This window comes from Vigna umbellata, chromosome 7 (genome assembly GCF_029865625.1).
Source record: "Vigna umbellata cultivar VRB3 chromosome 7, Vumbellata_1.0, whole genome shotgun sequence".
Lineage (NCBI taxonomy): Eukaryota > Viridiplantae > Streptophyta > Magnoliopsida > Fabales > Fabaceae > Vigna > Vigna umbellata.
The window spans coordinates 43,139,983-43,156,269 of record NC_142171.1 but is presented as its reverse complement, the minus strand read 5'-3'; the positions used below and the strand labels follow the sequence as shown (position 1 = coordinate 43,156,269).

The window sequence follows — 16,287 nt, the reverse complement described above, 5'->3', positions numbered from 1 at the left end:
TAGGCTGGTCCTGGTGTTTCAGTGGTGGGAAGTGATGTTTTGGCACCCCATGATGGAGGAAAAAAACAATGTTTATGAGATGAGCAACTTGGGTGAGATAACATGCTGTCAACTTTGACCTTTGCTGGCTATTTTACTGATAACTTTTCCCACCGACCTCCAAATGATGTGATTCTTTTTTTATTAGAAACTAGACTCAAAAATCTTTTCAATGACTACTAATTTGTATTTTTTGGACATCTGAGTTGGTACAGTTTATTCTTTCAAGTTAGCGTTCCATATATTTTTGACAACTCTGACCTTTGCTTGTTCTTTTGCTCATAACTTTCTCCACCGAACTCCAAATGAGTTGATTCTTGTTTTGTTGGAATCTATACTCAAAGACCTTTCAAATTATGCCTTAGAAATCAAGTTTACACCTTTTTTGACACTGTAATCGATTACAAAGGCACTGTAAACGATTACTCGAGACAAAACTGGATTTTGTACAGAAAGTCCAACACAGATACTCAGTCAGGTGAACTAGGGTCACCATTGGCCAAAAAGGTGAGTTTTAAGCACTTTTGCACTTTTCTTATGCTGGTCCTGGTGTTTCAGTGGTGGGAAGTGATGTTTTGGCACCCCATGATGAAGGAAAAAAACAATGTTTATGAGATGAGCAACTTGGGTGAGATAACATGTTGTCAACTTTGACCTTTGCTGGCTATTTTACTGATAACTTTTCCCACCGACTTCCAAATGATGTGATTCTTTTTTTATTAGAAACTAGACTCAAAAATCTTTCCAATGACTACTAATTTGTAATTTTTGGACATATGAGTTGGTACAGTTTATTCTTTCAAGTTAGCGTTTCATATATTTTTGCCAACTCTCACCTTTGCTTGTTCTTTTGCTCATAACTTTCTCCACCGAACTCCAAATGAGTTGATTCTTGTTTTGTTGGAATCTATACTCAAAGACCTTTCAAATTATGCCTTAGAAATCAAGTTTACACCTTTTTTGACACTGTAATCGATTACAAGGATACTGTAAACGATTACCATAGTGTTTTTTCTGCAGATTGGGTCTGCACTTGTCCAACTTGGTCCCTTCAGTAAGAATGGCTTCTTTCCCACTTCTTGGGGTCACCTCCCTTCACCTACCACCCTCTACCACCAGTCAAACACCAACACCAAGTAAATACAAGTGGACTTGTGCTTTAAATTAACAGTTTTTGCCAATGATCACCCAGGACACTACAACTGACTACTTCAGTTCAACTTTCTGTACAAAACAGTGATTTCTCTCGTGTAATCGTTTACGAGGCCACTGTAAACGATTACGACAATGTTTTTTCTGCAGATTAGCTCTGCACTTGTCCAACTTGGTCCCCTCAGTAAGAATGACTTCTTCCCCACTTCTTGGGGTCATCAAACATAACCTCCCAACCAGTAATGACCCTTAAATTCACTTGTATGGTTTTTTGGTCAACAAATCCCTTGCAGAGCTTGCTCCTCCAACTGATGAGGGGTCACCCCACAGTCCTTGGACTCACATCACATCACCAACCACCCTCTCCCACCACTGAAACACCTGGACCAGCCTCAGACAGGTGCAGAAGTGCCTAAAACTCACCTTTTTTTCCAATGGTGACCCCTGTTCACCTGACTGAGTACCTGTGTTGGACTTTCTGTACAAAATCCATTTTTGTCTCGGGTAATCGTTTACAGGGATGCTGTAAACGATTACCAGACCCTTTTTTCAACACCCTCACTCATCCCTTGCAGAGGTTGCTCCTCCAACTGATGAGGGGTCACCCCACACTCCTTGGACACACATCACATCACCAACCACCCTCTCCCACGACTGAAACACCTGGACCAGCCTCAGACAGGTGCAGAACTGCCTAAAACTGAGCTTTTTTTCCAATGGTGACCCCTGTTCACCTGGCTGACTACCTGTGTTGGACTTTATGTACAAAATCCAATTTTCTCTCGGGTAATCGTTTACCAGGATTCTGTAAACGATTACCAGACCATTTTTTCAACACTCTGACTCATCCCTTGCACTACTTCGTCCCCCTACTCATGGGTCACTCCACACTTCTTGCGTTTACATCAATGACCAACACCCATCTCCCCACTCAGAATTTGATCAACTCCTTCCCATTAATTACCATTAATTTTACTGAAAATGGTCTCGTACTTTTCAAATTCTTATTATAATGCTGCGTTCATTTTTCAATCACTACTTTTGTCATTATAAGTGAGATTAACACAAAGTAAAAATGATAGAGCGAGAGAGCGAGACAACGACAGCGAAGATGGAAGCTTCGAAGACGAACGCACACAGAACAAAGTGAAGCGCCACGAAACGCGACCTTCGACCTTCCAAGAGAACGCACCTTCGTTTCCAATGGAACAGAGAAAGGGCTATTTTCGGAATCTCAGTAAAAATAAGGGTTACGGACTTCCGTTTCGTAGGTTTTAAAAAAAATTTATTTTTAAAACAAACCAATCAAACAACGACACGTGGCGTTGTCAAAACAGTGTTAAATATGCGTTGTTGGAATATCGCGGTCCATTGTCTTTTGACTAGATGAAAGGACTGTCATTCTCATTGAGATTCTCTAGTTTGCTTCAACGCCTATATATTAATTTAAATAATAATTAAGTTTTTCTTAAGAGATAAAATAAATATAACCTCATGAAAGCAGGATGGGAAGTACTAATCACCTCTATAGAAAAGAAAAAAAGAGGTTGTTTAAATATGACTTCTAAGACCAACATGAAAAGATTTCATAACATAAATACAAAATCTAATGCATAAATTTAAAAAGTTATTATCACACTCATGAGGTGAATCTAAGTAAGCTTATCTAAATAGGCATGAATTACAAAATTGAGTAATAACCAATTTTTAGGGACACTGCAAAAGAAACTACAGAAACAATTGCATGGTTCAGAAAAACATGACAGCTTTGCATATTCGAAGATACGAGCAACGGCCATGAAGCAGAAGTAAATGTAAAAGGTAGCGAAACTATGCAATGACAAAATCAGTAGCCGTCACAGCTTGCATCCCTTCCAACCCACTTATGTCAGTACGAGCTGCTTGAATCATGCGGACATCATTGGCTCCATCGCCAATGCTAAGTGTTATTTTTCTGAGAAAAATGTCTTTTTAACAAATTTTTTTATAATTCTTTTACAATCCCTTATTCAGTAATTCATGATTGGTTCATTTTAAATATACAAACTAATAAAATAATGACACAGTTATTGTCAAAAAATTGTTAAAAATAGTTATTAACATGATTCTGTTTTTCTTGCATTTTTCCTAACCAAATTTGTGACTTGAACCGTAATTAACATTCACTATGCAAGTAGCACAAGTACTCCCAACAAAGTCAAAAATTGATTTAGAATTAGCTTTGTTAACAAAAAAATTCCCTAAAATTAACAAGAATAAAATTAGCTTTTTCAACATCCTCACCAAAAGTTTTGCCCTTGTTCTTCTTTTTAGTATTTACACATTTGGTTGCATTGTCGGTCGAATCTAAACTTCACTTGGTTGATCCTTAGTTGTTTTGTGAAAACCCAAATAATCTCAGGTTACCTTGTGAAGACCCAAATGATGATGCTGACAATGAAGTATTATCAACATATCTTTGACCATCTCGATTAAAAGACCCCTCAGATGAAGAAAAACGAAACAATTGACATCATTACGTTAAACAAGAAAGTGAAAGACAAAAGAGAAGTAGCATGAGAAAATGTGAAAATGATAGTTCAGCCTCATCCTATTTATAGAAGTCAAAGGTTGAACAGTCATGAAACTTTAGTCATTAGATTTATTCGCATGTAACGATTCACAAGGATCTAACACTTCACATTCCTTAATAGACACAAAGTTTGGATCATCATAACTATTGTTCTCAATGTTCAACACTAGCATTGAATGACTCAAACGGATGAAACAAATCATTTAACGGTCAAACAACAAACTCCTTTTCAACTCTTTATGATGTTTGGGTTTAAAGCGTTTATGTATAGTATGGACCATTTGGTTGAGATATGCACCAAACAGTCAACCAACTAGTCAACCAAAGTTAAATTCTATGTTAACTAGAAAACCAAATGGTTAGGACTAAGCGACTTAAAGCAAAAAAATCATTTTGATTAAATCTCTAATTAGGATTAGAGATGTTTGGATCCTGATTAGACCAACTTTAATCAAAAACCAAAAATTATAATTAAAAATCCAGAAAGGTGGTATGTTATGCATTAATTACACCTTTATTATTTTTACCTTTATTATTTTTGCGTTCAAACTTAACTACTTTGAAAGGATCTTTAACATGTATCTTCGATCCACCTAACGAACACAAAAAAAAAGTTTAGAATAAATAATTGGATAATAACCGATCAATTCTAACAACTACTATTTTGTATCCCATTTAATGTCCAATTCATAGTTACTAGAAGCGGAAAGGGGATGTTTCTAGCAATGCATTTTTCTTATGAGAGGCCAGATCCCTTTAATGTAGTTTTGGTAAAGTGATGGTGAATGAATTCATTATATGAACCAAGGTGTTTCTTTTGTTGTTGCAGCATATCAGTTTCTAGGTTTCAAAACAAAGAATAGCAGAGTGGTGCTAACAACTCAGCATAAGGACAATGTTCATATGTCATTGTCTCATGCTATAATGTTTTCGAGAACAAGCTAGTTGAAATCTTTTATATTTTATGTTCTTAGAATAAACATTCAGGAACACATTTCAAATTATCCTAAAAAACATTATTTCATAATTAAAATTTTATTGTGAAATGTTAGGTGATAATCAATTTGAAATAATTAAAAATCAATTTCGGATAATGTATTCTTTATGTTATTTGGAATCTTTATTTAAAAATATTGTTATCTAGAACATTTCGAAAATGCATAATCAATAAATTTTTGGGTGTTGCTCCTTCCACCTCCACAGCCTTCTCCCTCCACCTCCCCAATTATCTTTAATTCCAATTATATCCTTAAAGTTAAAATTTTTATTTTTATTATTTTATTATTTTAATATTTTAATATTTAAATATAAACTAATATAAATATACATTATTAAAATACATTAAAAAGATATTCAAAAATAATAAATCAAAATATTAAAATATCTAATCAAATAATAACAGAAACATAAAATTAAAACAAAGCTTAAACGGATGACATCCTTCAACGGATGTCAACATCCGTTTTGCCTTAAACGGATGTTGACATCCGTTGAAGGATGTCATCCGCTTAGGCTTCGTTTTCATTTTACGTTTTAGGGTTAAAGGATTATTGGAAGGATTATTGGAAGGGTTTAGGGTTTAGGGTTTAGGATTATTGGAAGGATTATGACTACGTACCTGGAGAGGAACCACGACAAGCACATTACACCACAAACGCACTGCACCACGTACTGCACCGAAAGCAAGAGGAAGATTACTTGATAATTCTTTTCACGATCACTGAGCTTTGCAGAAAAATATTTTACTCATACAAGGAACTACGTAGGTTATCAGTGAAATATGTTATAAATGAGTAAAATTAAAAAACAATAATTCTAAAAATAAAATTTTACTGAGGGGCAAAATAGTAAAGGGGAGGTGGAGGGAGAAGGCTGTGGTGGTGGAGGGAGCAACACCCTAAATTTTTTAGTATATTTTGAATTATGCCTACAGAAAAATAAAAATATTAAAATAATAAATTTTGTTATTATAATGAGATATATTGTATGAAGAAAATATGGGGTACATGAATAAATTGTAGGGGTGGAAGAAGTAAAAGCCTTTATTGTTTTTGTTGCTAGAAGATATATGAGGTGAAAAAAGTAATTCTCTCAGAGAGCAAAGGTAGAGAAGAAGTCCAACGAGAATCCATGAAAAGCATTACCAGCGGTTAAGGTTGTCGTTGTTCAGTTTCTTCCTCCAAACGATAACAATCAAATTATCGAATACTAAAAGGGAAAAGAAAAACTCCATGTTCTGTCTCCAATGGCAGGAGCTACTGCAACTACACCACCATTAATCAATCTCACACACTCCTCCAAGCCTCGTCACTTCTCTGCAAACAACATTCCCTTCTCTTACCAACGCTTTTATTCTGGATTCTACCTCAACCACAGTTTAAAGCCCATAACCACCAAATGTCATAGCAAGGTATGTATTACATAAACACATACATGATATGATTTGATATATTTTATGTAAATAATGGCTCAATTGTATTTCACATCTTTTTTTCTTTTTTTTTTGTGGGTTCTGAAGCTGAATAGTTCGGGTGGGGGAGAGCCATATGAGATGGATGAAACGGGTTTGTTTGATGAGTATGATGGAATTGAAGATGACAGTGACGACGAGGATGCAGAGAGTAGTGTGGATTTGTTGATCAGATTTTTTCAGAGCATGTTTAAGAAAGTGTCTAAGCGAGCCAAGAAAGCTTCTCGCTCTGTTTTGCCCACAGTAATATCGCCCCAGCTTGTGAGTGCCACTTTTCTTCTCTGCTTTGTTTGGAATAATTGATTTTTTTAAAAAGATTTTATGGCTGCCATGTTAGTTAGTTATTGTTCTGGTTAGTATAATAGAGATCATGAAAACTTTCTAAGTTCAATGGTCGTGTAAAGACACTGTAAAACAGTCTTACAGAATTTTACACTATTGTACTTCTTATCACAAATATCAGTTGATATGAATTTAAGGTAATTGTAGAAAAAATCAACAAATTCATCAGGGTAGTTTGTGACTATGAGTATCCCCAATTTATGTGTATAATTGAATGTTGATTGATTTCACTTAAAGCTGTGGCTTCAGGTTTCCTTCTTCCCCATACTTCTCAATTAGTTAGTCTGATAAATTTTAGTATGGTATTGTTTAAGGACAAAAGTTACATTCAACTAGCAACTTAGGTGGTGCTTTTTGTGTTGTTTTCTATTCAAAATTAGCATCTTTTACCTTGATGATAATTTATGCTAGTGGTATTTGATCGAAACTTTTATTACAGAAATTACTGATGTTCACTTTTTAATTCAGATTGGAGAACTGTACCAAAAACATCTATAAAAGTGTATAAGAGTTGTGTCTTTCTAGTTATTTAAACTTGTCTTGTGCTTTAAAGTTTCAAATTGGGTGTATTTTGGGTCAAAAATTGGCTTGTAATAAAACACTAAATGCAATTATTCCCAAAAATTTAAGCTAAACCAAACATGTTATGTTCTAGTTTTCTTTTGATTTCTGGACATTAATTAGGCAAGGTAGTTCTGGAAGTGCCTCCGGCTTCTTTTCTGAAATCTCCTGTGCTGAAATTAAACTTTGAATTTATCTTTTGAATGCTTTCTCTTATTTCTTTCCATGTAAATTCAGGTTTCTTTTGCTGTTGATGGAACTCTGCTACTTGCTTCGCTTTCTGTTGTGAAAGCGCTGCTTGAGGTATTACTTCCCATTACTGTATGGCTTAATCAGGAATTTGAGGCTGATTGAAATTGAAACCTCTTTCCCTTTCCAATCATCTTCCCCAGTATTTTCCCGTGATAAACTCAGCTTGAATTGACTCAATTCCTTTCCTCTGTGTAAATAAAAGATATGTGAGGAAGGTTAGCAGTGAAGGGTATGCACATGATATTTATGATTTGGGACATGTTTGAGCAAACTTCTCCATAAGAATTTCTAAGAGAGAGAAATAAGAAACTAAAGATGAAATGAATTTATCCATGAGTTAGGCACAAGTTAAGAATAAGACTTTAGAAAAACTGTATGAGTGAACTATTAAAAATTAGTTAATGCATAAGCTAATTTTAGTTTATGAAGAAGTTCCTTTCTTTTTTATTTTCTTCCTATTTTGCTCCCTTAGAAGTATTTCCTTGGCACAATTTCTTTTCCATATAATTAGAAAGTGCATTATCAAGTAGGAGCTAACGGCATAGGTAATATTCATCCATGAATCGTAGGTCATGTGCACTCTCGGAGGCACTGTATTTGCTGCAATTCTGATCCTGCGTGTGATTTGGGCGGCAGTTTCTTACTTTCAGTCAAGTGGGAATAGCTTCAACCAAGGGGGAAGTTCTTTTGGTGCCGTAGCCTAAAGGCCCTGACCACTCTTCAACCTTTAGCAAAAGATGGCCAATGTAAGTGTTTCAAGATGAGAATGAGATTTGAACTTGTGATCTTGTATAAATAATTGAAATTCCTTGTTACTTGCCTAATGCCTTATTTAGTTTTATGGCATTTTCCAACTGAAGTATTAGTAGAATTTTCATGGGGTAAATATTTTATTTGATTATCTTTGACCTTAAATTCTTTGTCCGTGTTCAGATAAATTCGGCCATCCTTTGGTGTACGAATATTTGATGATTGCCACATAGAATAATTAGATGTAATTATTTTGCCTTTGTCTCAATGGTTTGCAATTTCTAATCTCTATGGTTTCTGATCTGGAAAGACTGTTTTGTGGTGCTACGATTGCATTTTCAGTGCAACCCAATTTCTAATTTATAGCCCTAAGTCTTTAATCCTACAATTTGATTTGATGATACTACTATTATTGATAGTACTTTGGATATCTATTGGCAGACTCAAACATTCAAGCTAATATATATTGTGTTTTGTGACACTTTATTTAACTCACTTGGAAGGTAATAATAAAATCAAATTCAAACTAATTGTTCTGATTAAAAGTTATGTCTCCTTTGAGTATCTCTGACGGTGAACACAGTCAGATGTTCTTAACTCTTTTTATGGATCTTATCGTGTCACCACAGTTTTAAGAACTTCAATAAATTAAAACTATCCCACGTTTTTTTTATATTTTTAATATAAACCTAATAAGTTGCTTAATTATTTTTTAAAAACTAAAATCCAAATATCATATAAAACCATATGTGCATGTGAGATCCACATCATACTTCTGTGATAGTAAACCCTGCTAACGAGTTTACACTTTAGCAGACCTTTTGGCAGAGTTGCTACTGCTAGATTATCTCATTCTTAGTGAGATCATGTGCGTTGTATGAAATGCGAAAATTATCTGCTACGAAAATTATCTTTAAATAATGAAATGGATATTTTGCTTATCATTTCTTAATTACTTTTATAGTAGATGTAATCTGTACATGTATATAACTGGAAAGTTGGACCTTTCAATCCATTGGATTTATCGTGATTTTCATGAAATCAGTTTCTTCGTTCAGATTGTCTACAAATGTTTCTCTTCCTGTTGTGTAACAGTGGCTGGTAAACTTGTGAAATCGCCACCAAGAGGACGAAATCCGTCTTACGGTAAAATGTAATGTGCCTTGTCAAATACCAAAACAACAGTTTTCAATTTAAACAACAGAGATACTACGAGTAAATTTAAGTTTCGCCATTCTTCTATATGATGATATGCTACGGTGTAATTGCTTTACTTCGTTTTGTCTGATTGAGAAATGAAATCTCCACCCAATACCTGACCAATTTCAAATACTAAACTTGAATCTCAAGAATCACCAGGACGAATTCCAATTTTCATAGAATAAGTTATAAAAAAATTCAAGATACTCTGTATCTAAATTTGTCTCTAACGAGCTGAAAGTTTCATAAAATAACCAATAGTGTCTCCATTCAATAGGCTCTAGCTTTTAAGATCTGTGTAAGTGTTCAAAGGGACTAAACAATAGAGTTAAAAAAATCACATGGGCTCAATTTATTCAACATAGCTTCACAGACAAACAACAATGTCGACACTATAGCACAATGAGTAAGCCTTTATGTATTCAGTACAAGCCGCATTGTTTTACAAGAATGACAACAATTTTAACGGTTATGAAGAGTATAGCATAGAAAGCCTATAGTCCACTAAACTACATATTGGTAAATGAATTCATTTTCCAAACGCACTAACAAATGGAGTTGCTAAAGTACTCGCTGAAGCGATCTTGTAGAAACAAATAACAGGCTCCATGCCTCCTGGAATGAGGTGTCCATGGGACTTAACAACACCTTGAGTATATGATTTACGGGAGCTCTGATGGAGAGACTAGTCATCCTATATGCATTTATTATAAGGTGTCATGGGATTTCAAAGACTATGTTGCTCTTTCAAAACCACTTCCCACCTGCATATGTAACCACTCTGGTGATGAACCTCGGCTATACTCTCTTGTAGGTTGAGAAGCGAATGCGATGCCAGTTGTATCAAATGTTTGCTGATCAAACTGGAACACCAACACAAGGATTAAAAACTGAAGTACACCAATAATCTGATTCCACTAGCCCCAAAATTTTGTTTGAAGGTGAGTTTCTACACACTTTAAAGCTATTTACATCTTAGTATATAGAACAACATATCCTAGTCGTTGCTACCATCAACAATAAAATTTATTTACTTTATATATCAAAAATCCATTGACTATCCAATATTCCAATCCATTAAAGCACCACAAACAAAGTATCTCATTTTATTTTTGGAAGGAAGCAACATAACGTTCCACCCAGAATTTGCAAGGTGCCCACTTAACACAACAAAAGTCTTAGATCACACAAGATCATTTAGCTCAGTTAAAAATCAAATCTATAGAGCAATACGTGCAAATGAATAAAACAATAAATCCATGTGTAGGGGTCTACTATTCTATATGTTTTTTCAAATGTAAAAGCATTGAAAATTATATATTATTTCTCACTTAATTTGCATACGGGTCTACTATTCTATATTATTTCTCACTTAATATTAGCTCAGTTAAAAACCCTTTTGCATTTAAAAAGGTCGAGCTTGACACAAATTGCGTGTATAAAAGAAGCCTCTACCCAAAATGGCATACTTGCAACATAACAGAAGCAATTAAACTCATAATCCACCAAAGGCAAAGTTTAAAATAAGAGGGACAAAACCAGCTGTTCCGATCTCAAGTACCAGCTTTCTGGTTATTTATATCAAAGAGATCAATACAAAGATGCTGCATATGCTTACATCTTTAGGAGGAAACACTTCAATTCCGGAGGGTATTCTTGAATTTACGGCCTCAAGCTTCATTGACAAAAACTGTGACATAAAAGTAAAGTTTAAAAAAACTATAAAGCATATATATTTTCAAAAGAATGCCACCACAATTCACACCTCTACTTGCCGCTGAAGCGATTGGATATAATTAATTATCTCATCAAGAACCAAAGCTTTCCCAATAACCTGAGTCAAAGAAATACATCGATTTAGAATGTCCTTGAAAGCACAGCTTAGTTTGTGTACATACACAGACCAGTAACACTTCTTTCTTCTTCATTTACACTTTTTTTTTTTCTCTTTCAGTAATACACACGTAGTCAGGTAGGAAACCATACCTTATTACAACCCGGCACCAAATCCTGAAGAATTTTCATCCTCTCACTAATCTTTTCCCGTCTAGCCTGTCCAACAACATTCCATTACAAAACCAAGTCAATGACTCATACCGGAAAAGACCCGATAATTCAATATTTTCTTAAATACCCCCAAAAGACCCAACAAGCATAACAGTTTCATTATTTTTTAAACCAACTTTTTCGTGTAACAAATAATCCACTTGACACTAGATATCCCGCAGTGAAGCAAGTTTTTGGTACGCCAGTAACGCATACCCCAACCATTACCATTGATGGCATATTTTTCTCCTAATTTTTTTTAAATAAGAATTTAATAAAAATGACCAATCACATCACATGTGGCCATGTTACTCGTGTATGTTAAATTAATTTATTTTCTAGTAATTTCTTCAAAAGTCATATCAAACCACAAATTATTTCTAAATTATAGATAAAATAATTCTTCCATTTTTTGTTTTAGAGAAAATAATTGGATTGCCCGACAGTGTAATGATATTTTACACAATCATTTTATCACAAATGACCAAAGATCATCATGTATTGTGGAAGGAGGGCTTGTGAGTTTTTGTTTTTATGGGACTTTGGCACGTCTTATGCTGCGTTCACTCTACTACGAATAATTCATTTTGTTTACCAAAATTAAAATCAAAATTGTGATTAAGATAAGCTTATCAACTTTTGTCTGAGGAGATTAATTTCTGTCCAGCGTCAATGTCAAAAAATTTACACCATCAACAAAATATTTTCATTAGTATGACTTTTAATGGTAACACACGTTAAGTATATCAGTATAAACGTTTTTTACCTTAAATAATTTTCTTAAACGTCATCGCAAAATATGTCTGAATTCATTGATTGTTCAAAAGTCACCATAACAGTCACTAAAAACTGTAAAAAAAGAAACAATTGCTAAAAGAAAATAAGCTATGAAATCACCAGTCTAAATCAGTATCATACTTCGGTCCAAATTTTAATCATCCTATAAATAACATTTTTACCAGTTAAACTCAACAAGTAATTAAACTCATACTAAAAATTAAAACTATGGAAAAACATAATAAAGCTATTCACAGCAAATTAAAGAAGATGATAATTGAAAGGGGTGGTTAGTTACTGATTAAGATTAGGAAGTTGCAATGATTAATAATCACTCACCCTTTCTGCGAGACTGTGGCTATCAGTAGCTTGACCCCTTCTGGCTCGGACATGAATGTAATCTTGCTTTGAAGGAGGCTCTGGAGGTGGCTTTCCACCTTGCTCCGCAAGCTTTCCTGAACTGCTTTCTCCTTCACCTTTCGCACTCTCACTCTTCTGGTTCCCTGTTGTTTTAACCCGTTTCCCATCACCAACACCACCACCCTCCTTCTGCACAAATCCCAATACCCAAAACTTTCATCTTCAACACAAACAAACTCTACCAATAGCTAACAAAAAAACAGATCCATTTTCTTCTTTATTGTAATGTAACCAATTCAATTCAATTCTTTTTATTTTTTCTTTTTTTAATTCATAGTACAACATTGAGTGAGGTACCACGCCATTGCTGGTGGAGACGCCCTTAACCGATTCCTCCTCCTCGGAGTCGCGCCTCTTTTTGTGGCCAATGCTACCCGGGCCCGGGCCAAAATCCGAAAGGCCGTGCCCGAAATGAGCCCTACTGAGGCACAGCGCGGCAGTAGCGTCTTGCGCGTTTGGAGGCGGGAACTTCCAGATCTCGGAGAGGTTGTAGGACGTTGTGTTGGCGGCGGCGGCGGCGTTGATGATGGCGGCCGGATCCATTGGGTGAAAAAAGTGTCAGTGAGAAGGGAAGAAGGAGAAGAAGAAGAAGAAGAGTAGCATTGAAGAGAAGGTATTTGGTTTTGGTTTTGGGATTGTGATCTCCTTGGAGAGTGGAGGGTTGTGCGCACAGTGTGTGTCTAGTGTGAGAGAAGAAGCAATGTTTCTTCTCTGTCCACCATTACTCTCACTAGACACTCACCTCGGGAGTCGCAAACCCAAGTCACTTCCTTCCACATCTCACTCTTCTTTTTCTTTTCTTTATTTCTTTTCCCCCTTTTTCTATATATTCTTCTCATCTATTGTCATCCATTCAAAATTTACAAGATTTTTTTATACTTCATCTCCCTTTTTCTTTTTTTCTTTCTCTGGATAATTCATATTCATACATTATACTAATTCAATTTTTAATCCAAAGTTCATGTATCTCGTTTAGTCCTCAGCTCCTTCTATTTATGCCATTTAGATTTTTCTTTTTATGTTGATGAAGGAAATATGTATTTTCGTTTGAATATGCACTTTATATATGTAATTTACACAAAAGTAGAGTTGTGAATTTGACATATTTAATCATATTTGGTTATGATTTATGTTATGTAATTTATATAAAGGCAGAGTTGTCAATTTGCCATATTTGATGATATTTGGTTATGATTTATATGGGTTGAGATAAAACAGCTCATAAAACTAAAAAGTTTTTCATTAAAAAAATCCATACCACAAAAATTTCATAGGTTAGGAAAGGATTATGAATTTTTTTAACAAAAAATATTAATTTTTAAACTGGCTATGTTTGTTCTCATTTTCATTTTGGGTCATTTTATCTTTATCTCTTATTTAGATTTATTTGTCACGACCTTCAGTTTAAGTTGAATTATTTTGATTTTTCAGTTAGGGTTGTCCAATCTTAACTTTTGACCTGAGATAATTTGTTTCAAATTTCTATCCAAAACGACGTATCTCAACCTTTGTCTTAGGTCGGTCTAAACCAACCTTTAGATTGAGATGGTTTGTCTTGACTTTTAGTCATTGATGGTTTGTTTCAACCCTTAGAACAATCCATTTCAACCTTCGACCCGACCTATTAATCTCGATCTTTGACCTGGATCAATCTATCTTAACCTTTGGCTTGGATCGATCTATCTCGACCTTCAACTTAGAATGACTTGTCTTAACTTTAGCCTAGGCCAACCCGTCTCAATATTTGGTTTACGAAGACCCGTATCAACCTTCGGTTTGGGCCACCTACCACAGCTTTTGATCTAGACCAGTCTGTTTCAACCTTCAAATTAAGTCAGCTTGTCTCAACTTTCAATTTGTGATGACTTGCCTAGGCCTTTAGTTGAGAACAACCCATTTCGACTTTCGGCACAAGACAATACATCTCAAACTTCGACTCAGGTCAACTCTTTTCAATCTTCGATCTGGGTCAGATTGTCTCGAGCTTCAATCTAGACAAACTTGTCTCAACTTTCAATCTAAAATAACTTGACACATAATAAATGTGTTATTCTTAAAAATTAAATAAAATTTTATAATAAAATCAAATCGATTTCTATCTAACTCTAAGCCACTTTGAAAAAGTATATTTTTTTACTCTCTTATTTGATTACCGTCTAAAAATGAACTTATTTAAAAGTGAAATAAGACTTATTCATTATCAATTATCCATAGATCAAATGACAATTCTATTAAAAAATAAATAAACTGATAAAATAAGTTTCTTTATAAGACACGTGTTAATTTATAGAAGTTTTATCATATAAATTTTATGTTTTTATTTTTACTTGTACGTGAACTATATTTAAATTATAACAAGTTTCTTTATTGTTAATATCTTTATATAAAAGAATTATTATTAAGTAAAAAAATCAAGAAAGTATTACTTTGAATATACGCAAAAAAAAATTATTATAAAAATAAAAAGTTGATTTGAGTGTTGTTGTTTATAACCTTTTATATATATATATATATATATATATATATATATATATATATATATATATATATATATATATATATATATATATAATAAAGAGACTTGTGTAATTATGTTTTATAAGAAATTTTTTTAAAAAAAGTTATATGAAAAAGTTTTGTCAGAAAAATTACACGTATTAAGTATGTGAGGTGTGATACTATTTCTTATACGGTTGATGTTGGTGATGGATTTCACCACTATTACGTTGTTAATGACAATAAAATTAAAGTTTGATTCTGTACTTAGTCTCCTTTTATGAGACTTTTGGTTAATATATTTCTTTTCAAATAAATATTCATCAAAGTTCTTTTTTAATACATAAATTAAAAAAATAGTTTATTTTTGTTGCTACCACAATCCTCTTGTATGTATAAATTATATGCTACGAAGAGATTTGTATTTTATTGCAAAAAGTAATTATAGGACAACATTAAGTAATTATAATTTTATTAAATATTCATAAATGTATATTTTAAAATATTGAACTATATTAAATTTATTATATACTTTTATTTCTAGCGTACTTTCGTTAAAAAATAATATTTTTTATCATACAATATTCAACAATCAGTAGATAATCAATATTGTTGTAAACGCGTAGCATGTTTTGTAGGGTTTGAAAACTTTAGTTGATAATTACTATTACTATCGTATGATTTACGAAAAAGATTTTGAAATAAAGTTGTATTAGTAGTGAAGAAAGAGGCTTAGGATTTGATTAAGTATGATAATGATATAGATTAGTTTTAATTTAGTTTATAATTGGATACGTAATTGAGTATGGGGCTTATATAACGTTGACGATTTACGGTGATTCAGTTTGGTTTGTGAGGTTGGGACAGGCAATTAATTTTTTGAAGTATGTTGTACCCTTGATGTTCCCCTTCCGTGTAATAATTGATGGTCCCATCTCATAATTCACAATTCTCATGCAACTTATCATAAATCACATCAAAACAAAAAAGTGTAAATCATTAAGACAAAAATTAATACGCTTACAAATCAATGCTTAGCCTAAATCATTAACTTTTTTATCAATCACCGTGTTACATAATTAACACCCTTTTTAAACTTATCATCATCATCCATATATATCATACAATATTTTAATATGAGAACATTAATCCAAAAGTAATATATTTAGGAATATATATTTGATATTATTGTCATTCTAACTTTGAAATT

General features: G+C 33.5%; 2 protein-coding genes across 2 annotated transcripts; one reads left to right on the top strand and one right to left on the bottom strand.

Annotated features, from left to right (window-relative positions):
* Positions 1 to 5,862: 5,862 nt before the first annotated feature.
* SHW1 (short hypocotyl in white light1) lies at positions 5,863 to 8,406 on the top strand. Its single transcript, XM_047306027.2, has 4 exons — positions 5,863 to 6,173; positions 6,282 to 6,494; positions 7,374 to 7,439; positions 7,958 to 8,406. Exons 1-4 carry the CDS (start codon positions 6,009 to 6,011, stop codon positions 8,090 to 8,092), a joined length of 579 nt encoding a protein of 192 aa, XP_047161983.2. The 5' UTR covers positions 5,863 to 6,008; the 3' UTR covers positions 8,093 to 8,406.
* Positions 8,407 to 9,666: 1,260 nt separating this feature from the next.
* LOC148196098 (transcription factor BHLH089-like) lies at positions 9,667 to 13,383 on the bottom strand. Its single transcript, XM_088094783.1, has 6 exons — positions 12,879 to 13,383; positions 12,501 to 12,710; positions 11,325 to 11,390; positions 11,104 to 11,172; positions 10,957 to 11,028; positions 9,667 to 10,201 (listed from the first exon to the last, which is right to left on the bottom strand). The coding sequence occupies exons 1-6, from the start codon at positions 13,122 to 13,124 to the stop codon at positions 10,073 to 10,075; spliced, it is 792 nt and encodes a 263-aa protein (XP_087950909.1). The 5' UTR covers positions 13,125 to 13,383; the 3' UTR covers positions 9,667 to 10,072.
* Positions 13,384 to 16,287: the final 2,904 nt, after the last annotated feature.

Bases quoted from the DNA above. Each gene is read 5' to 3' on its own strand.
- SHW1 (XM_047306027.2), top strand. From the start codon at position 6,009: ATGGCAGGAGCTACTGCAACTACACCACCATTAATCAATCTCACACAC. The intron at 6,495-7,373 runs GTGAGTGCCACT...ATGTAAATTCAG, and splicing joins CAGTAATATCGCCCCAGCTT to GTTTCTTTTGCTGTTGATGG. The intron at 7,440-7,957 runs GTATTACTTCCC...CATGAATCGTAG, and splicing joins TTGTGAAAGCGCTGCTTGAG to GTCATGTGCACTCTCGGAGG.
- LOC148196098 (XM_088094783.1), bottom strand. From the start codon at position 13,124: ATGGATCCGGCCGCCATCATCAACGCCGCCGCCGCCGCCAACACAACG. The intron at 11,173-11,324 runs GTATGGTTTCCT...TCTTTGACTCAG, and splicing joins TGGTGCCGGGTTGTAATAAG to GTTATTGGGAAAGCTTTGGT. The intron at 10,202-10,956 runs GTAAGCATATGC...TTGGTGTTCCAG, and splicing joins AAGTGTTTCCTCCTAAAGAT to TTTGATCAGCAAACATTTGA.